This window comes from Myxocyprinus asiaticus, chromosome 43 (genome assembly GCF_019703515.2).
Source record: "Myxocyprinus asiaticus isolate MX2 ecotype Aquarium Trade chromosome 43, UBuf_Myxa_2, whole genome shotgun sequence".
Classification (NCBI taxonomy): Eukaryota; Metazoa; Chordata; class Actinopteri; order Cypriniformes; family Catostomidae; genus Myxocyprinus; species Myxocyprinus asiaticus.
Window position 1 is genome coordinate 25,340,997 of NC_059386.1, and position 23,248 is coordinate 25,364,244.

General features: G+C 38.5%; 1 protein-coding gene across 1 annotated transcript; it reads right to left on the minus strand.

Moving 5' to 3' along the window:
* Positions 1–7,626: 7,626 nt before the first annotated feature.
* On the minus strand, positions 7,627–22,270 carry umodl1 (uromodulin-like 1). The gene is made up of 18 exons (XM_051684954.1): positions 22,195–22,270; positions 20,644–20,886; positions 19,488–19,682; positions 19,284–19,390; positions 18,693–18,876; positions 18,142–18,282; positions 17,891–18,004; positions 16,899–17,021; positions 14,663–14,923; positions 14,176–14,288; positions 13,469–13,682; positions 12,300–12,431; positions 10,848–11,410; positions 10,595–10,752; positions 9,931–10,167; positions 8,636–8,795; positions 8,225–8,309; positions 7,627–8,070 (listed from the first exon to the last, which is right to left on the minus strand). The coding sequence occupies exons 1-18, from the start codon at positions 22,268–22,270 to the stop codon at positions 7,883–7,885; spliced, it is 3,294 nt and encodes a 1,097-aa protein (XP_051540914.1). The 3' UTR covers positions 7,627–7,882.
* Between the last annotated feature and the right edge of the window lie 978 nt (positions 22,271–23,248).

Genomic DNA, 23,248 nt, shown 5'->3' on the forward strand with positions numbered 1-23,248 from the left:
GAGCGACCTCTATGGTCGTGAGCATAGACAGAGTCTCGGGAGCGACCTCTGTGGTCGTGGGCATGGACTGAGATTCGGGGACGACTCTGTGGTCGTGGGCATTGACAGAGACTTGGGTACGATCTCTGTGGTCGTGGGCATAGACAGAGACTCGTAAACAACCTCTGTGGTTGTGGGCATAGACAGAGACTCAGGCATGACATCTGTGGTCGTGGGCATAGGCAGAGACTTGGAGATGATCTCCGTGGTTGTGAACACGGACAGAGACTCGGAAACGACCTCCGTGGTCGTGTACATGGGCAGAGACTTGGAAACGGAAGTCTATCTCCTCCTCCTCCTTGAGAAGGCCGACGTAGGTAACGCTGGCTCTGGGACGGACGAGGCTGGCAACGCTGGCTCTGGGATGGACGAGGCTGGCAACGCTGGCTCTGGGACAGATGAGGCTTCCAGCTTGTTGGCCGTGGCAGGAGTGGGCGTCAGCTCATTGACTGTGGCAGGCGTGGGCTTCGCCTCGTTGGCCGTGGCAGGTGTGGGCACTGATAATTTGTGGGGAAGGTCTTCGTGACAAATAATACAACTTGGAGATAAGGGCCGTGAAGGGCTTCAAGATAGGGGCCACGGAATGCTTGGAGCAATGAGTCGCAGAAGGCTGGATTGTGACATGCCGTGGAGCTGACTCAGATTTGATTGTGATATGGCGTGAAACAGACTCAGATGTGGCTGTGACATGGCATGGAGCAGACACAGACGTGGCTGTGACATGGCGTGGAGCAGACTCAGACGTGGCTGTGACATGGTGTGGAGCAGACTCAGACGTGGCTGTGACATGGCGTGGAGCAGACTCAGATGTGGCTGTGACATGGTGTGGAGCAGACTCAGACGTGGCTGTGACATGGCATGGAGCAGACTCAGAAGTGAGTATTAACCTCACATATTCCTCCCACGTGTAATCTCCAGAGTCTGGCAATTCCCTCCACTACCGTGTAGTGAGTCCAATCTTGTAAATGGATTTGAGAGTGGCATCGTCAAATCCAGTGTGGACAGCAACGGTGGAAAAAAAAGTGGGAAAACTCCCTTATAGACAAGTCCGCCTGGCTTAATTCAGTGAAGTAAGCCGCTATATCCATTTTGCGGTCAGTTATTCTGAAACGTTTGACGTAATGTTAGGAAGGAAGTAACGAGAGCTGGATCTAAGTGCGGCTAGAAAGAGTTTAATGAAGTGAAGTAAACAAAGTACAAAATAACGGGGTAAACACAGGAACAAAAGAAACATCCACGATGGGAAAACACGGGAACAAAGGAAACATCTACGAAGGGCACTGGTCATACACGGGAGGTCAAAACACAAAACAACTGACAAAGAACAAGCAAACAAAAGGGCATTATATACACAAAGACTAATGAGTCAATGAAACACAGGTGAGGACAATCAAGGACAGTTGGCAGTGATGAGGGCAGGGAATTATGGGAAATGTAGTCCGGGAGGAACAGATGACAGGAGAGAAACACAAGGCAAACAACAGTGAATCATGACAGTGTCCTTCCTTCCTGCAGCCCAGTCTAATAAACACAAACGGCGATTTTGCTCTTATGGAAAGAAATTGTTACTTTTATTCACCAAAGTGGCATTCAATTGATCACAATGTATAGTCAGGACATTAATAATGAGAAAAATTACTATTAAAATAAAAAACTACTAAACTACTTCAAAGAGTTCTCATCAAAAAATCCTCCATGTGCAGCAATGACAGCTTTGCATATCCTTGGCATTCTAGCTGTCAGTTTGTCCAGATACTCATGAAACTGGTGTTGAGCGGGTAGAATTCAATGAAGCTGTCAGCTGAGGACATGTGAAGTGTCTATTTCTCAAACTAGAGACTCTGATATACATATCCTCTTGTTTATTTATACATCTGGCCTTCCACATCTCTTGTCACACAACCATATACACAAGTGCAATTGTGTGTGAAATTCTTGTGTGCAGTTCTGAGCAACATAGTAGTCGTGACAGTGATGAGACATATACCAATTTACAATAAACATCAGATTTAAACACAATTTAAAATCTAATATACACATAATTACACATAACACAATATACAAATAATAACATACAATGTACAGTATACAATACACACAATATAGAATACACATTATACAATATAAATAGTATATATAGTATATATAAAATATACAGTAGGTTGTATTGTACTGTATTGACTTTGAGGCTGTCGGTTGATAGTAAGTTGCCAGTGTGTTGTTAAGAGAGAATATAATTTATGACAGTCCGTTGTGAGATAATAAGAGTAATAAAATGCAGTGCTGATGTATTTGATCGTGAGAGATCAAGAGTTCAAAAGTCTGATTGCTTGGGGGAAGAAGCTGTCATGTAGTCGGCTGGTGCGGGTCCTGATGCTGCGATACCGCCTGTCTGATGGTAGCAGTGAGAACAGCCCATGGCTCAGGTGGCTGGGGTCTCTGATGATCCTCCAAGCTTTTTTCACACACCGCCTGGTATATATGTCCTGGAGGGAGGGAAGCTCACCTCCGATGATGTGTCTGGCAGTTCGCACCACCCTTTGCAGGGCTTTGCGTTTGTGGTCGGTGCTATTGCCGTACCAGGTGGAGATGCAGCCAGTCAGGATGCTCTCTACAGTGCAGGTGTAGAACCGTGTGAGGATGTGGCTGTTCATTCCAAACTTCCTCAGCTGTCTCAGGAAGAAGAGGCGCTGATGAGCCTTCTTCACAACAGCCTCAGTGTGGACCGACCATGTGAGTTCCTCAGTGATGTTGACACCCAGGAACTTGAAGATGCTAACTCTCTCCACTGGTGCTCCATTGATGGTGATGGGGCTGTGTTCTCTTTTTCTTCTCCTGAAGTCCACCACAAGCTGCTTTGTCTTACTGACATCGAGGGAGAGGTTGTGCTCCTGACACTAGTGTGTCAGAGTGTGCACCTCCTCTCTGTAGGCTGTTTCATCATTGTCAGTGATCAGACCTACCACCGTCGTATCATCAGCAAACTTAATGATGGCATTGGAGCTGTGTGATGCCACACAGTCATGTGTGTACAGAGAATACAGGAGTGGGCTGAGAACACAGCCCTGCGGGGCTCCAGTGTTGAGGGTCAGTGATGAGGAGATGTTGCTGCCAATTCTAGCCACCTGGCGTCTGCTTGACAGGAAGTCCAGGATCCAGCTGCACAGCGAGCTGTTTAAGCCCAGAGCCCGGAGTTTCACATAAAGCTTGGAGGGCACTATGGTGTTGAATGCTGAGCTGTAGTCTACAAACATCATTCTCACATAAGTGTTCTTTTTTTCCAGGTGAGAGCAGTGTGTAGTGTAGATGCAATGGCATCATCAGTGGAGCGGTTGTTGCGGTAAGCAAACTGCAATGGGTCCAGTAATGGAGGCAGCACAGAGCAGATGTAATCTCTGATTAGTCTCTCAAAGCATTTGCTGATGATAGGGGTCAGAGCAACAGGACGCCAGTCATTTAAGCAAGTGATTTTGGATTGCTTTGGAACAGGCACAATGGTGGATGTTTTAAAGCATGTGGGGACCACAGACAAGGAGAGGGAAAAGTTGAAAATGTCCGTAAAAACACCAGCCAGTTGGTTCGCACACGTTCTGATGACGCGGCCCGGAATGCCGTCTGGACCCGCGGCTTTGCGGATATTCACCCATCGGAAGGATCGGGTTACATCCACATTACAGAGACGGAGAGTGAACTAACATCTGTAGCTTTGGCCACGAGAGCTCTCTCCACGAGGGCGAAACGAGCATAAAAAGTATTTAGCTTATCCGGGAGAGAGGCAGCAGTGTTCATGGCGGAGTTTTTATTCCCTTTAAAGTCCGTGATGATGTTAATTCCCTGCCACATGCTTCTAGAGTTGGTGGTGTCCTTCTGTCCTTCAATCTTGTTCCTGTACTGATGTTTTGCTGTTGCTGTTAATTCCGTTCCCGGAATTAAAAGCGGAGGTCCGCACATCAAGTGCCACGTGAACATCGCTATTAATCCAAGGTTTCTGGTTCGGGTAGATCCGTATTGTTCTGGTCGGAACAACGTCCTCTACGCACTTTCTGATGAAACACGTTATGCTATCAGCATAAAGCTCGATGTCGTCATCAGAGGCGGACTGGAACATCTCCCAGTCCACGTGATCAAAACAGTCTTGTAGCGTAGAGTCTGATTGGTCCGACCAGCACTGGATCGTTCTGAGGGTGGGTGCTTCCTGTTTCAGTTTCTGCCTGTAAGCGGGCAGAAGTAGAATGGAAGAGTGGTCCGATTTGCCAAATGGTGGGCGGGGGAGGGATTTTTAGCCATCCCAGAAGGGAGAGTAGCAATGGTCCAAAACCCGGTCCCCTCGTGTGTTAAAACTAATGTGTTGGTGGTATTTTGGTGCGACTGATTTGAGATTGGCTTTGTTAAAGTCCCCGGTCACAATGAACACGGCCTCAGGGTGTGCGGTTTCCTGCTTGCTTATAATCCCATACAGTTCCTTGAGTGCCCGGTCTGTGTCGGCTTGTGGCGGGATGTACACAGCAGTGATAATGACCGCTGTGAAATCCCTCGGTAGCCAGAATGGTCAACACAGAAGCATGAGAAATTCCAGATCAGGAGAGCAGAAAGATTTGATAGAATGTACGTTCCTCTGATCACACCAGGATTTGTTGACCATAAAACATACACCACCACCTCTGCTTTTACCTGAGAGGTCTTTCGCTCTGTCCGCTCGGTGCACGGAGAACCCCGCGGGAGTCTGGAATCTCCTCAGACATCCAAGTTTCTGTAAGACAGATAATGCAGCAGTCCCTCGTCTCTCGTTGGAAAGAGATCCGCGCTCTCAGCTCGCAGAGCTTGTTATCCAGAGACTGAACATTTGCCAGTAGAATACTGGGTAGTGGGGGTCGATTTGCGCAACGTCTTACTCTGATGAGAACGCCGGCTCTGTTTCCCCTTTACCTTCTGCGTTTCCGCAGCCGGGCTGCCCAAACAGCGGGTTGGCATCGAGGAATTTGAAGTCCGGTTTATGGTGTGTAATTGCAGAACCAATGTCCAAAAGTGTTTGTCTGTCGTAGACAATAAGGCAGACAACAACTAAGACAAAAAACATAAGAACTGTAAACAAAACAAACAATAAACTACAATGTTGTGTCGGAGCTCGCAACGCAGCAGCCATACTCGGCGCCATCTTGAGTTTCAGCTGTGTTTGATATAATGGCAAGTGATTTTCTAGTACCAAATTAGCAATTTAGCATGATTACTCAAGGATAAGGTGTTGGAGGGATGGCTGCTGGAAATGGGGCCTGTCTAGATTTGATGGAAAATGACTTTTTTCAAATAGTGATGGTGCTGTTTTTTACATCAGTAATGTCCTGACTATACTTTGTGATCAGCTGAATGTCACTTTGGTGAATTAAAGTACCAATTTCCTTCCGAAACATTCCAAACTTTTGGCCGCCAGTGTATAAGACCACATTTTTTACATTTAGGGACTTTATTACAAATAGGACCACATTTATTACATTTAAGGCCTTTATTACATATAAAACCAAACATTTTTTGCATTCAGGGCCTTTATTACATATTAGACCAAAAGTTACAACATTTAGGGCCTTTATTAGGCTACATATGACCAAAAGTGTTTGCATTTAGGGCCTTTATTACATATAGGACTAAAAGTTACAACATTTAGGGCCTATATTAAAGGACCAAAAGTGTTTGCATTAAGGGCCTGAATTACATATATGACTAAAACTTATAACATTTAGGGCCTTTATTACATACAGGACTAAAAGTTATAACATTTAGGGCCTTTATTAGGCTACGTATGACCAAAAGTGTTTTCATTTAGGGCCTTAATTACATATACAGTAGAACTAAAAGTTATAACATTAAGGGCCTTTATTACATATGACCAGTAGTGTTTGCATTAAGGGCCTTAATTACATATAGGTCTAAAAGTTATAACATTTAGGGCCTTTATTAGGCTATGTATGACCAAAAGTGTTTTCATTTAGGGCCTTAATTACATATACAGTAGGATTAAAAGTTATAACATTAAGGGCCTTTATTACATATGACCAGTAGTGTTTGCATTAAGGGCCTTAATTACATATAGGTCTAAAAGTTATAACATTTAGGGCCTTTATTACATATGACCAAAAGTGTTTGCATTTAGGGCCTGAATTACACATAGGTCTAAAAGTTATAACATTTAGGGCCTTTATTACATATGACCAAATGTGTTTGCATTTATCAAAAGTTATTGAATTCAAGGCCTTTCTTATATTTAAGACAAAAAGTTATTTCATGTATGGTGTTTAATACATTTATGTCCATTACATTAAATGCAATGCATTAAGTGTCAGAAAGCGTGAGACAGAGACCCAATAGCAGAGGAACTTAAAAAAAAAAAGGAGGTACACGAAACACGAGACTGAATGATAATGCCACGTTCCCATCAGACAGAAACACAACCTGACAAGGTGACAGGACCGTGACATTAAGGGCCTATATTACATTTAGGGGCTTTATTACATTTAGGACCAGTTATTACATTTGTGCCCTCTACAACGTCTGGTCACCTTAGGTCCTGATGACACTATGTTCATAAAAGTTATTACAGCACTGCAAGAATATATTTGTTAAATAAATATTTCAATATTCACATTATATTCAGTGTATAGGAGTCTGTTATATACAGGCTTACGTGGAGCTAAATAGTTGGTGTTCAATAATAAGGGAGGTAGTTTATACTGTTACCCATGGTGTTTCATGTTAAATAGTTTTTTATTTGAAATCACCATCATGGAGACTAGTGTTCTTTATAAGTTAAACCCAGTGTTGGGTGGATCCGATTACAAAGTAATTAGTTAGTCGACTGAATTACAAAGTAATTCAGATTTTTAGTCTGAAAAAGTAGTGTAAAGCATTACATTTTACATTTTTGTAATCAGATTACATTTACTTTCAATTAAAGTAATTGCTTTTAAGTACATTATTTGCGGTAATATGTATAATACATTTAAAATATGAATTCGTATACGTCTGTTAGTGTTTCTTTGACAGCTGAAGGATGTGACAATGAATGTGGAGGAAATATAGGCAATTGAATTTGAGTGGAAACGAAAAACTTTTTGAGAAAAAATGCTTTAGAAAGTAACTTAAAAATAAAATAATTAGTAATAAAGCACTGGTGTGTTATACCGTAGTCCAATTGTATCTTTAAGTGATTAGTCATTGTTTTTTTTTTGTTTTTTTACTGTTATTTATTTTATTTATTTTTTAGTATTATTTATTATATTTAGTTTCCCCCTCATTTTGGGGTGAACAATTCCCATAATGTATATAAATAATGACATACAGTATTTTTTTTATTTTGGGGTGAACTATTACTTTAATACATTTAATTTCATACATTCATCAAAAATTTGACCAATAAAAGCTATAATCTCACGTCAGATTGTTTTAAACGTTATCTAATGCCTTAAAATGTTCGTTTCCAACCATAACACAGCAGACAAAAAGGCTGGTGTAACACGGACAGCAAATAAAACAGCGCCCTCTTGTGGCTAATTAAAGCGAGTGTTATAACAAGCACTGTAAAAGCTGTGCGTTTGGTATAGGGTTTGTGTGCACTTTTCTTAAATTAAATTTAAGTAACATATTCAACAAGGAAAAATATCTATACATGTGTAATTTCTAAGATTCACAGTGTTCACAATAAAACAAAAAACAAAGGAAAATGGCTTTTAGAGTACATTGTTTCAGTACAAAAATATAGTGAAATTAAACCATTAGTTTTATTTTCTATACATGATGGAACATTCATCAATAAAATTAAACCTCAGCCGTACAGTTAACTATCTCTGAGTATTTATGTGTCAAAAACATGATAGGTGAAGTTTTCCTGCTGTGGTTTGAAATGGAAATTGTAGGTCCCGATTTTCCTTTTGTGATAGAACAGTCCTGCAATGCCAATCAGGGAAAACAAAAACAAACCAATGCCAAGTAGAACAAATCCAACAGTCTGAAGTGTCTGATCTGATGTGTTTTGGACTGGGGCTTTAAAGACAGACAGACAGACAGACACACACAGAGAGAGAGAGAGAGAGAGAGAGAGAGAGAGAGATTTAGTTTACTCTTAAGCATGTGTTCTGATATACAGTAGAACACATGTTGAATAAATATTCATATCCATTTAATGAGAAATACTTACTTTTATGTATTCTGTGCAGTGGTCCAAAAGATGCCTTTGTCACTCCAATTAGATTAGAAGACCTCATTGTTCTCCCCATACAAGACTAATGGGTTAAGAAAAGACAATATTCAGATTCTCTAATTTAATACCGTTTTTTAGTATTATTATTAAAATTATACTACACAATTTTAGTTATTCTTAACTACTCAATTGTTTATCTATGGTTGAACAAGCACAAAAAAGCAAAAAATCTTTAAAATAAAACAAATGAATTATGTAATTAATAATAATAATATTAATAATAATAATAATAATAATACAGTATGTTGTTGTGGTTGAAAACATGCTGATCCTCAATGGAAATATACAATAAAGGCAAATGTTTTGTTCAGCTATACAAACTTTATAAAATGCTGGATGTAAACTCACAGGAGTGCAGGTGTTATCCAGAATCTCGATACAGATCTGGATCTGACAGTGTAGGTAGATGACGCTTATATTCACGAATGAAAAGATCTGTACTGACAGCAAAGATACAGTGTTGTTTCCGTTCTGAAGAACTGTGGTATATGTGTTTGGCACTGGACATCTAAGGAGCAGTGAGATAAATGTGAACACTGACATTACACTGCAGGTTTCTAATAACAGAACAGTTAAATGTTTTATGTTATATATATAATTTACAGTATATAAGATAGTAAGACTTGTTTTCAGATAGTATATCTTGAATTAAGTGTATTTTTCTTACCCCATTGCAACAGTGTTTTTCTTGTTTTAAAGAGATAGTTCACCCTAAAATATAAATTCTCTCATTATTTACTCACCTTCATGCCATCTCAGATGTAAATGACTTTCTTTCTTCTGCTGAACACAAATTAAGATTTTTAGAAGAATATTTCAACTCTGTACAGGTCCACACAATCCAAGTGAATGGGTGACAAAATACTGACACTCCAAAAAGTGCATAAGTGCAGCATAAAAGTAATCCATAAGACAACAGTGGTTAAATCAATGTCTTCAGAAGTGATTTGATAGGTGTGGGTAAGAAACAGATAAATATTTAAGTACATTTTTGCTAGAAATTCTTCTCCCTGCCCAGTAGGGGGCATATGCATGAAGAATGTGAATCACCAAAAACACAAGAAGAAAAACATAAAAGTGAAAGTCAAAGAGGAGATTGACTGAACAGGGAGGTGAATCTATAGTAAAACTTTACTCAAATATTGATCTCAACCACACCTATCAAATCGCTCCTGAAGACATTAAATTAACTACTCGAGTCTTATGGATTACATTTATGCTGACCTTTGTAATTTGTGGAGCTTCAAAATTTTGGCACCCATTCACTTGCATTGTATGGACCAAAAGAGCTGAGAAATTCTTCTAAAAATCTTCATTTGTGTTCTGCTGAAGAAAGAAAGTCATAAGGAATGGCATAAGGGTGAGTAAATGATGAGAGGATTTTAATTTTTGGGTGAACTATTCCTTTAAGAAAAAACCTCAATTTTGCGAGATTTACAGTATGCTTTAAACAAAAAAATGTACCAACTGGTTAGAAAAATAAACTAAGTTCAATAAATATTCTCTGAAAACAAGTTTTAATATCTTATTAATTTTGCTTCTTAAGTTAATTTATCTTGCTTTAAGGATGTTTACATACTACAAGACAAAAAACTATTTTAAGAAAATGATTTTTTTGCAGTTCATTATTCGGTCATACACACCCATTATCCAGAAACACATAGTTAGGTTGCTGTAATGAGTCACTGGAGGAAGTGGCCCAGCACTTGCTGATGACGACTTTGATTTGGGGGATAGTAGTGTTGACCCCAACCTCTATAATAACCTCCTCATCAGGGGAGAGACTGTAATTCTCAGGCAGAGGAGACGTCCCGTTCAGCAGCCGCACAATAACCTGGAAACTACCCGATCCTTCCACTGTGTCTTTGATATCGAAATACCTTCAAGATACAAAATCAAAAATGATAGTTGTCCACTTTAAGGTTTGATTAGATGTTTTGACCTATCTTGAAATTATTACCACCTGGATGAATTTCATGAAACAAGTAAAGAACATGTCTGGTACATATTTCATCATCGATCATATATTTTGCTTAAAGAAAAAGCAGCCCAATTTTGAATCAGTAGGATTCTTTGCATTGTGAAAAATCAGCCCTAAAAAGCTTCCACTCTAAGTACTATAGATATCTAATTTGGTCTCAGATTAATCTCTATGTTTACAGTAGGGGTAATGCAGTATGGGTTGCTTAACATATACACTGACTAATAGTTTAAATTGAGTCTAGATGCCCTTAACATGACAAGAGATGGAGTACAAGACAGAGAAAAACAAGCTCCATGGAGACAGTTACTATGGAAGCACTGTACCCTGTGGGTGAGTATCCAGTGGAGATGATGATGCGGCTGGGGTAGGTGCAGATGATGGGAACTGCCAGATGCACGGAAGCCATCCAAAGACTGTTAAGTAACACCGAACTGCTCAAGTTGTTATATAGAGTCACATTAGCTGTATTATGGGTGCTGTTCTGAAAGGCAAACAGAGCATTGCTTACATTATCATACAAAAAAGACAAAAATACTTATTTTTATTAAGAAATCTACTTGTTGTAGAATGACTTACATGCTCTAGCATAGTACCACACTTATCCCAGGCTGCAGTGAGCCGCAAGTGGGTTGAATTTCCTCCACTGGGCCCACAGTCAGATTGACCAAGGTATAGGGAACTCTCTGGGATGTTATTTAACTGCAGGAAGTCTTTCCTTACCACAACTGATATATAACCTGGGCTGCACTCAGCATCTATGGACTTAGTACTGGAGATCAAATGGGCAGTAGTGTGCATTTCAGATGAAATGGTTGATGTTTGTAGACTTGGTGCTGTAGATCTGACAAGGTTTGGTGGCATGGGTGCAGGCGATATGGTAGGACTGTTGTTCAGTACTGTTGTGAAATTCACAGATATCACCGGTACATTCACTGTTGCTGTGGTGTTGTTCTGTTCAGGGGTTGTAGTTGCTACTAAACCAGGAGCCGAAGGGTTTCCAGACATGGTGTTTGTAATATGAGTTGTTGTGGTGCTCATGTCAGTGGAATTTGAAGATGTTCTGGGATAGTTTGTGGTGGGATTAAAGCTTGGTGTAGTGGAGTTAGAAGAGGACTGTAGAGGCGACGTTGAAGGTGAAGCTGTTGTCATGAACATAAAGAAACAGATGAGAAGATAACACATAGCTGCAACTTTTAAAGGGATAATTCACCCCAAAATAATTTTTACACCCTAAAGTCATTCCAAACACATATGACGTTCTTTCTGCTGAACACGAGGTGAATTGTTTAAGAATATACTGGCTAATCTCCAAAACAACAAGAAAAACAGTGTAAAAGTATTCAAAAAGCGGTCCATACAACTTGTGCGCTATATTCCAAGTCTTCTGAAGCCATAAAATAGTTTTTAAGCTGTTATTCACTGATAATCTTGCAGCTGGATCACTGAATCAATGAGTTGAACTCGAGAACTGGATCAGTCCGAGTCGTGAATTAATCATTTTTAAAATCATCAGTTTTGTGAACTGGATCAGTTGATTCATTGAAAAGATCCAATTTAAAAGAGCGATTTGTTAACGAATCCCACGTTTCTATTTCTCTTATAAATGCACCAAGGAGATCTAGGGAGGATGTCAAGAATTTCAGTGAATTATGACTTAAATTTCGACCTGTGGCTCACACAATCTCACATTATTGTATGATTTCAGAAGATTTCCAATATAAAGCACGAGTTTTATGGACCACATTTATGATACTCTTATGGTGCGGTTTTATCATTTTGGAGCTTGACAGCTCATTATGGAAAAGAGGGCCAGGATGTTCTTCAAAAATTCAACTTTTGTGTTCACAGAGGAAAAAAAGTCATATGGGTTTGGTTGGAACACCATGATAATGAGTAAATAATAAAAGAGTTTTCATTTTTGGGTGAACTATTATGCATGTATCTTTGCTTGATAGACTTCTGTTTTTTGTAGTTAGAGGTGTGTGACTGTCTAATGAAATCTCTACACTAGCATTCTCTACAGTGTGCCTACACAGCTGCGTCTTGGTCTGCTGGGGCTCAAGTCTGTGTACCCGTTCCAACAGGCACAGGTGTACGAGCTGTTAGTGTTTATACAGTCAGTCAATGTAGAGCAGTCAAGCAGCAAATACTCATTTATATCTATAAATAACAAGAGACCAATCGCATCGCAAGTCAACATGTTACATCATTAACAAGTAACTGTAGAAACAGTTCCAACATCCAAGTTGTTGACGCTAATTAACCTTTCTATTATGTTCAGTAATTTTTGACCTAAATCAATTTTTCCAATTTAATAAAAATGGATTTGTTTGTCTGAGCGGTACAAGACTTTGTGACTTTTCCTCTACTAGTCACCTGAACACACAAAAATAAATGTAGACTTGATTCGATAAGTATAAGTGGTCATAAAAAAAAGCAAAACCTTTGCTGTTCGCATTCAGAATTGACTGACCTTGGAAAATGAATGGGAAAAACAAAAAAACAGAGCAATTTTTTTTATTTTTCAATACAATATATAAATCCACAATGAAGAAAAACACACACACATTCTTACACACAAACAAAAATGAACAGGTGACACTATGACACAGAGCAATTTTTTTTTAATTTTGTCAAATAATATCTATAAATCAGCCACAATGCAGAACACACACACACACACACACACACATAAATGAGGGGGTAAGACCATATCACACTCACAATGCAGCACACACACGCACAGAAATGAGATGGCACTAGATGGCAACTCCCTATTTTCCCTCAATACAGGACATACTCTCATATTTTCTTCATGTTTCAAGTAGGTTTTTACTGTAGTGAAGTTACATAAATTTGCTAATTTGTGTATGCAAATTAATGGTAATTTATATGTAAATAAGATTTAAAAAACATAAAATCCCAAATGAAGTGCATCATTTTATGGTTTTTATTTCAGGGAAGAAGAAACATTATAATTTCTTTAAAACAAAAATAGTTACACCTGTACTGTGTCTGGACAAAAATGAACACGAACAGCAAAGTAAGTGGCCCTACTTGACCAAAATAGCAGAGTTAAAAAGGTTAAGGAACCACAAGATCGCACAACCTTAATACTGAATCATAATACACTGTTTGACAGTTCAATAGACATGATTACCATTCATCAAAATAATGCACGAAAGAATAAGCAGTACCTTCTATGTTTATACTGTCTACAGTATATATGGAGCTGTTGAGTAGAGACCCCATCAAAGCAGTGGACACGTTAAATATGTTCAGGTTGCTGCTGGATAGAAACACAAAGGAAAAGTTCACGATCACACTGCCAGGAGAAAGGGATGTGATCTGGATGGTGACCTGTCCAGAGATGACTAATATATAGATTTCTTGAGGCAAGGACGAAAGAATCTGGGGACACATTTAAAAAGAGTTGTCAGTACACTTTTGTTGGCACACACTTGATTTTATTTTAAATGGATCATAGATTAAGGAAGAAAAAAGATACATATAAAAAAATAAATACTTAAAAATAAAAAGTTTTTAAATGTGAGTGGTTACAAAGGTATTCTGGGTGGTTGCGTACTGTCTATGGGATTTTTTGCCATTTTATCATTCGGCAAAAAAGCAAAAGCTCTCCTCAATAAGCTGCATGATTTGGGGTATCACTTGTGTTTGTACCACAAACTGTGCGGGACGAAGTTTATTACTTAGGTTTAGGGGTTTGTTCAAATCCCTAACCCCCAAGTATGAGAAATAGTTCTAAAAACGATTACATATGTCATAACAACAAGCAGTATGTTAGCTGGAAGATTAGATTAGAGAGTTTTTTTCACTAAAGGTATTGTTTATCATTTTTGATTGATGTTTACTCCTGTTTGGATGAATAAAATATCTGTCAAACCTCCTGTATGACATTGGCACAGAATGCTTTATACTGGTCACTGGTTGGATCGCTCAAGTTCTGTGTAAACACCATGTTGGTCAAACGGGCTGTAGCTCTAAGCGTCTGTCCATCTACAAAAAGCAAATTATTGTTACAGTAAATAAATGTGAACACATCTTAACACAAAGACCCTGTAATATACTGCACATACACCAACAAAATTACGTCTGCAGTCTTAAACTCTATATATCATATTTGTTGGAAAGAAATTTGACTGATCTTGTGATCCAAATCTTAAAGTGATCTCACACTGGTTTGGAACAACAATTAGGGTGAACACATGACTTTCTCATATAAGGAGATGTACGGTAAAATGGTAGCGGCTGTCAGTCCCTAACATAAGCTAACATCCCCTTTTGTGTTCCACGGAAGAAAGAAAGTCATACAAATTAGAAACAACACCCTTTAAGATATGGACTTTATGAAAACACACTGCTGTACTTACCTGTCCTCACTTTGAGTTCTGAGTTGTTTCCTTGGTTATCACAGGCAAATGGAGTGACATGTACAGTATACAGAACACCAGGGTTCAGGTTTGTGATCATCCAATAAAAGTTTGTCGTATGTGAGATATTCAGCACAGTGGTCTCGTGTAGCAGAACCAGGTGGAAAGTTACACCGGTCTGGTTGTCGGTGGTCCATGCCACATAAAAAGAAGATTCAGTGATGTTATGAGAGAAGAGGCTGGTGATCTTGGGTATGTAGTCTTTATATAGAAAGAATAAGATGGTAGTTGGTTTTAATATACTGTATATAAGTTGCACTAATTAGACACATTGTAATTTTACACAGAAATGTCTATTAACTTACATTGACAGTAGTATGGTTGTAACACATAACTGATTCATATTTAACTACTTTGTACACAAGAAGTCTATAATAGACATAGAGTGGCCCCAAAAGTATTTGGACACTTAAGTCACTGCAACAAAAGATGCTAGATGTTTTTTCAGATCTAACCATTTTTGTGTTTACTTTTAACCAACTGATCTCAAGGTCCTTCTAGTGGATGTATGACATCAGTTCCCCTCAAGTACACACAAGTATTTGAGCAGAGTAACCACATTTGTAGTTCATCACAATATACGTATAGACATGTTCCACTAAGTTTGACAATCAGAGAGTCTAAATACTTTTTGTCTACATTTTGAAGAGTAATTTTTTTTTTGCCTAACACATTTTTTGCTAAATATTTAGCTTGAAAAGCCTGTGCTATCTTTCTTTAAAGGGGTCATGTCATAAGGAAACAAATTTTCCTTGATATTTTGACATGTAAGAGGTCTTTCTACTATAAAAACACTGTAAATTTCGGAGCTGCAAAAACGCCTCATTCTCTACTTCCGCAACTTCCCTACGCCATTTGAGGTACATTCATTCATAACCGCCTCTACAGCTCAAAACCATCAATGCCTACTTAATATAACTGGCATAACTATTCCTGAACACCAGGGGACTATTTTCATTTATTTTTGTATTTAAACATGCACAGAAAGACATCTCTGACTGCTTGATACATATCTAGGGCTGCTTTAAAAGACCCGGTGTCAAGTTACAACTCTGAAGAGGAGAATCCATTCTCTGTCATTCAGCTGCTGCCTCTTGCTGTTTTGAGCACAAATGCATCATGGACACGTTCTTTCTCCCATCTGCGCTATTTTAATTTTTGGTGCATGAAAACATGCTAGATGGATTTCTTTGACCGTTTAGATGTGTTTCCAGCTATGTGCATTACAGTGCAGGATGACACTGGAAACTGGACGTGTGTGTGTGTCTAGTTTACACCGTGCTTTGGACTATGTATGTGCATCATGTGGATGTGTCTTCATCGTATTTCAGCGTGGATTGCATGTTTTTTCGGCAATCAGCATGGATTGCTTGTGAACTAGTCATAAAACGATTCAAGCTTTGCAAAGGAACTGTTTAGAAGGATGGGGTAGTTAAAAAAACACTTGGACCCTTGAGGCTTGAGGCTGTCTTCACCGGGCATGTTGACAAACTTTCTAAACCGTTGTGTTGTTGGCAGTAGTGGCGCCAGCACGTGCAGCGCAAAATGGACGGGACATCTGTTTACTGTCATTGCAACGCGCTGCAACGGACGCTTCCATGGTAGTCAGCATCGTTGATTATAATGAGTTCTATTACTTTTGACGTGACACGACTCTCGTGTCAGGTGTTGACAGGGTGTGAGTGTTAACTGTTGTGCTTGAGATGAACAGTTGAAAACCCTGAAATTTAGTTTTCTAATGTTTAGGAGCTTGTTCATTCTCTTCCGATTATGTTTCAATTACGGCTGATTTCGAGGGGCAGCACGCTGTTTGCCAATCATAACATTGGACATTCACATTGAGCATTTTCAGACTGAGGGCCAGAGACAGGGTGGAAAATTATCATATATTACTAAATTATGACTGTTTTAATGCAATTTGTTTTTACTAACATTATCAGTGGACCTCAGGGAAGATACAACTATATAAAAAAAGAGCATTTCATGACCCCTTTAAAATAAATTACACTTGGTTCAATATTTATCACAAATACATTTTAATTGTGGGGGTTGCTTAAGTGTCCAAATACTTTTTGGGGCCCCTGTAGTTATCTACGCTTGTGCACTTCTTATAATTCATTAACAATAGTTTCCTCTGTCTGTGTGTGCTAGAACAAGTGCATTTAGCCTAACGCACCACATGTAGGAGACGGGTGGCTGATGGATAAATTATTTGGCTGAGGAGACAGATCAGTGGATGTCCAGACCAGTCTCGACGTGATGCCATCTCTTTGTGCTCCATTAGTGTATGTTGTATTACCTTAAAAAATGAAGGCATAATAGTTCAAACAAATCAAGTGACAATAAAGTCAATTTCATCAAAGATAAATTATATATAACAAACATTTATTTTAATGGTGTAAATAGCATCTGCCACATAGTGCTGCAATTTGCACCCCAATTGTCTAGTAGAAACATAGAAATTTACAACAAACTGCAATGTAAGCATCACTGCAGCAGTGTAGGGCGTAACACTAATGTGTATGTACTTTTTCGTATGGATCACCCGGGTTTGATTCCGCTTTTATTTATGTGCAGTAACATTGTAGTAATCATGTTTTTTTGGCAGAAACCTTAGATTTAATCTAATTAACCAGGGTGTTACTACAGTAATATGGTGTTAATAAAGTAACCATGTTTACTTTTTTGGTTACTATGATTTTATTACAAAATACCATAGTGATACCATGGCAAAATAAGCTTTGTGTTAGGTTTAGGGCAAGGGGTTTGTGTAGTGTGTTTGTGGGACTCAGCTACAGTGATGCCCCTATACTTTGTATTATTTTTTATTTTATTTTTTGTTATATTTAAATACAGTATACTGTATACATACTGTATTTAAATCAGGGTGCAAACAGTATCTGCCATTATTTGTACCATGTTTGGGGGAGCAAATAATTTTTGCCACTATTTGCACTGGGGTGTAAATACAATCTACCTTTATTTACACCAGGGCGCAAACAGCATCTGCCTTTATTTAATCTGACTAAATTAACCTGACACATTAGGCTACACCAAAGAAAGTAATTTTAATGTGTTAAATCGAGTAGAAACAGGTACCTGGGGTAATAATTGAAGGTTAACAAATTTTTCAGTGTGAACTAAGTACAGCTGATTCTAGATGTGTACCTGGCAGTGGGTTTGAAGTGGAAAGGTTGCCCATAAAGTGATGAGATGTAATCCCAGTTGGGCTGGTAGAGTTTTCTAGGATATTAGTGAAAGGCTGAGTTGTGACCCTGGGGGCTGAATTAGAAATCAGAAAACACTTGGACCAAACAAAATAATCATATTCTTAAATGGTCAAGCAATGATTAACGCATGCTTTAAAATGACGTAAAACAGCATAATTATGTTCTTGTTGTGTTTATGTCTGTTTTTACCCATGCAAACTGTTCCTAGCTGTGTAGAATTGTGGTCGTGATAACCCTGATGGCAGGCACAGAGATAAGATCCAACTGTATTCGTGCAGTTTGCGAGACGAGAACAAATGTTCAACTCTGGAGCGGCACATTCATCCACATCTGTAGGAAATTATCATGTATGCATAGTGTGGTTTCATCAAGGTAAACTAATGTGAATATGTGTGGAAACGTGTCAGATTTCCACTCTTTATAAATCTCTTTATTTGTGTTAAAGGTGCTGTAAACGCCCACAAAATTAACCACACCCCTCTCAAAATCCCTGCCCTCCAAAGTCATCTGAGCCAACCCAATGTCAGCAACCCAATAACCCTATTTCAGTTATGTCTGTCAGGTAATACATTTTATGCGTGGTATGGAAAACAAGATTACTCACAGCACCTATAATTGGAACATCATTGGCCACACCCCTGGTTCACACAGTCAACTCCAGTACAAAACGTTCATGACTAAATGAATCACCCAAATAAGCAGACACACAATGTGTCAAAGAGTGTCTGTACTTGTCTTACCTTGCACCACAACATTAGTCACCTCCTCTATGTTTCCCAGCAGATACAGTCTTTTGGAGATGTCCTCTAGTGAGAGAACTTCAGAGAAGCAAACCAGTAGAGAGGAAGAGGTTGTGAAGAGCCCTGCTGACCACGACCATACATGATACACAGAGATTCCATCAGTGCCCAGAGCACCAGTTACCTACATAAAAACACCACAGTTATATCTCTATACACATCAACAAACCCTACAATATACAAAACATATATACACTAACCTAAACAAACAATGCCCAAAAAGTTGAGCCAAAAATGAAAATTCAGTCATTATTTACTCGCCTTCATGTTATTTCAAACCCTAATGATTTTCTCTCTTCCATGGAACACAAAAGGAGAGGTATGGCAGAATGTTAGTCTCAGTCACCATTCACTTGTATTTTTTTTTTTTTTTTTTTTTTCATACAATGATAGTGAATGAGGAATTTTTGTGTTCCACAGAAGAATGTCATATGTGTTTGGAGCAACATGAGGGTGAGTAAACAACAGAATTTCCATTTTTGGGTGAACTATCCCTTTAAACCTAAAAAAGATAGATCGATGATTACAAACCACAGAGTGCAGTAGTCTTGTGTGATTGAAGAGTCCTTTGTCCATACTTATGAACTCATAAGCTGTCTTTACTGTTATTGTCACATTAAAGCACCAGCTTCTGTTGGCTTAAGGACATATGAGTATTTTAAAGTCATTGCATGTTAATTAACAATATGTCTATAAAAATGCTTAGATGCAATAAGTTTCTGTGAAATATCTCACCTGGTGAAAGCGGGTCTGAGCACTGAGAGATGTTTCCGGTCTGACAGCACTTTTGCCATTGAGGACAGTCTATGTCCCATTCACACACAGAGCTGGTGGAGTTTGTTCCAGAGGTTTCATTCCACAGATAGCCTGTCACACTTCCAGAGGGACAGAGCCCTGGCTTAGATGTGAATTTTGCACTTCTGTTCAAGGCTGAGATAATGCCAATATCAGTATGTACGTTTCCCAAAGAGTTTGCCTATCCCTTAATATAGTATTTGAAAAAAAAAACTACAGGTATATACACACACTGAGCACTTTATTAGGAGCACTATGGTCCTAATAAAGTGCCTGATGTGGTCTTCTGCTGTTGTAGCTCATCCACCTCAAGGTTCCATGTGTTGTGTATTCTGAGATGCTATTCTGCTCACTACAATTGTACAGAGTGGTTGTCACCTCGAACCAGTCTGGCCACTCTCTGTTGACCGCTCTCATCAACAAGGCATTTCCATCCACAGAACTTCCACTCACTGGATGTTTTTTTGTTTTTGGCACCATTCTGAGTAAACTCTAGAGACTGTTGTGTGTGAAAATCCCAGGAGATCAGCAGTTACAGAAATACTTAAACCAGCCCGACCAACCAACGGTCGAAATCACTGAGATAAAACATTTTCCCCATTCTGATGGTTGATGTGAACATTAACTGAAGCTCCTGATCCGTATCTGCATGATTGTATGCATTGCACTGCTGCCACAGGATTGGCTGATTATATAATTGCATGAATATGTAGGTGTACAGGTGTTCCTAATAAAGTGCTCATTGAGTGTGTAAAAAACACATTGGCTCAAAGTATGGCTGAACAAACAACAAAATCTTAGTAGTATTAATTTGTAATGCACCGCTACAAATCGGTAACTGTATATGTTTGCCATACATTTTATATTGTATTTTTTTATGTGGACTCCTGGAATACTAGTGACTACTTTATGGAAGTTAATGGGGATCCAAATAAAGAATAAAATCCTGTTCATATTCTGCAGCCTTTTTTGTGTTCACTATATCATTATGGCATCCATGCCCTTACAGGGCTCCTTATTTGTATTAATGGAAGTGAGAGTTTACATTCTATATCAAATTTACATTTAGAGGTGTTTAGCATAATGAAATACTCACACAAGGCACAGAAACTCCCAACTTGTTCGTAGCCATGGCAACATTTCATGACCTGTTTGGGAATGTCAGAAACCTCAGTTCGGTATGCTGTTTTATAAACCGTGACATTACACATTGTCCATGGCAGCCATCCTCCACATGGTCTCCTTTGGGTGTAGGAGGTTGGGTAAGAGATCACATTGGTCACCAACACAGACTCAGTCATGGAACACATGTGATAACCCAAAAGAGACAGATCATATCCTGAAATAGACAAGGAAAGATAGAGAAGTATAGGAAAAATAGACTTAAATAGAGTTATCTAGATGATGAGTGACCTACAGGTCCTACAGCTCATTTTTATAAAAAAAATAAATAAATTGTCAAACAGAACATCAAACATTTTATTGACAAAAATTTTTTCCTTTTTCTAAATTTATGTTACAATGCATAATTCAAAATACAAAATTCAAGAGATGTTTTCAACTAAAGCCCTTGTTCCATTTGGACACTATAGGTATCTTTACACAGCCGAGTTAAGGCTGCTTTGTGCCTGCTCAAACGTCCGTGTAAAGACGCAATGCTGCATAAAATCAGACTACATCAGAGGCGGACTGGGAAGAGAAATTGGGGGGACGGGGGGTTGGTGTTTGGTAGGTGCATGGATTTCCCCGTCCACTTCCCCGTTTCAGCTTATCGCAGCCTGTTCGCCCCCGTTTCACAGCTGGCCCACTGGGAAATGTCCCGGTTCTCCCTATGGCCAATCCGCCCCTGGACTACATTATGCCTGCTCTGACCCACCTCAGCCCCTAGTAACAAAGGCAGTTCTAATGCTGCTTTAATTCTGTGAAATTTAAATTCATCATCAGAGCAGCCTTAAAATTTGTTGTTGTCAAGAGTAGATCATACATTTCATATTAAAAAAGTATAATTTCATATTTCCATTAATTTCATATTTGTACATTCATAATTTTATATTTAAAAAAATATTCTCATACCATTATTTATGTGTAAATGCATTTATGCCACCTCTGAGCAGCATTAAACAGTCCATGTAAATACACCTAAATGCCACTTCAGATGCTTCTGAGCCACCTTTGCAGTGTAAAGATGGATTATGTGTAACAAAGGCCAAAATACTGTAGCATTTAAAGGAATATTTCGGGTTCAATACAAGTTAAGCTCAATCGAAAGCATTTGTGACACAGTGTTGATCACCACAAAATTTTAATTTCAACTCCTCCCTCCTTTTATTTTTGGAGGGTTTAAATGTTCAATCTTTTTTTTTTATTTCTCATCAAATTCTTCCAAGATCAATATAAATGAGCAATGGTATCCACAATTCAATACTATAACAGTATGTATAATTTGCATCAACTTTGATTTCTCCTAAAGAATTGTCTGGGAAATTATCTGAGACAAAGTTATTTAATTTTGTTTAAATTTAAATTAAACATTACTCCATTACTCCACAAAACTCCATTACGTCTTATTAGGTATGAAAGAGCAAGCTCTGAGCAATGACATTTTCCTCTGGGTTAACATACACAGATTTTTTCCAGTTTTTCCTACCTTGAAACAAGGAGTTATGCCCCCATCCAAGGCCAAGAAGTGATGTGATAAACCAAGTACCCACAACCAAATGCATTTTACTGTTTTTAAGGACCCTACTATGCCATTGTGAACTGCAACCTTCACTCTGTAAGATCTATGCACACTGTTGTAGGCAAACCTCACAGACACCTGCTTTACTCTCTCGCTCCCACCTCTCCCCACAAACATCCATCTACTCCCTTGTGTGTATGTATTTAAAGGAATATTCCGGGTTCAACCAAGTTAAGCTCAAACGACATTTGTGACATAATACTGATTACCATAAAAATTTATTTAGATTCGTCCGTCCTTTTCTTTTTTTTTAAAAAAAAAGCAAAAATCTGGGTTCCAGTGAGGCACTTACAGTGGAGGTAAATGGGGTCAATACTCACTGTTTTAAAAGTATAGCCACAAGACATAAACAATATGCGTGTTAACATGTTTTTAGTGTGATGTAAACACTTACTAACCTTTTCTGTGTAAAGTTATAGCCAATTGTACAAATATTTGCCATGATGCTGTAATGTCAACAAACCCTAAAATGAATGTAAAAATGACAATTTAAACAACTTTTCATCTCAAATAATACGCATTTTAACAGAAGAATTAATGTAAAATTATAAGCTTCACATTTCTGTCTTTAAACCCTCCAAAAATTGGCCCCATTCACTTCCATTGTAAGTGTCTTACTGTAATCTCGATTTTTGCTTATTTTAAAGAAAAGAACTGACGAGTCGAAATTATTTTTGTGGTAATCAACATTATGCCACAAATGCTGTTGACTGAGCTCAACTTGTATTGAACCCGGAATATTCTTTTAACTGTTCCAATTGCACAGGCACTACTAAACCAAAGGACAAACAATAAAAGAATAAAACTTCAATGGCAACTTTTTTTAAATCGCATGTTTCAGATATGTTGTATATTGTCAATTTGCCACATTTTTGAGGACAGTTAGATAGAAAGGGAATACCAATTTTTTTTTTTTTTTTAAAGTCCCTAATGACATTTGTCATGTTTTCAACCACGTTAC

Bases quoted from the DNA above. Each gene is read 5' to 3' on its own strand.
- umodl1 (XM_051684954.1), bottom strand. From the start codon at position 22,270: ATGCATTTGGTTGTGGGTACTTGGTTTATCACATCACTTCTTGGCCTT. The intron at 20,887-22,194 runs GTAGGAAAAACT...TGTCTATTTCAG, and splicing joins GCATAACTCCTTGTTTCAAG to GATATGATCTGTCTCTTTTG. The intron at 19,391-19,487 runs GTGAGATATTTC...TATGTCCTTAAG, and splicing joins CTCAGACCCGCTTTCACCAG to CCAACAGAAGCTGGTGCTTT.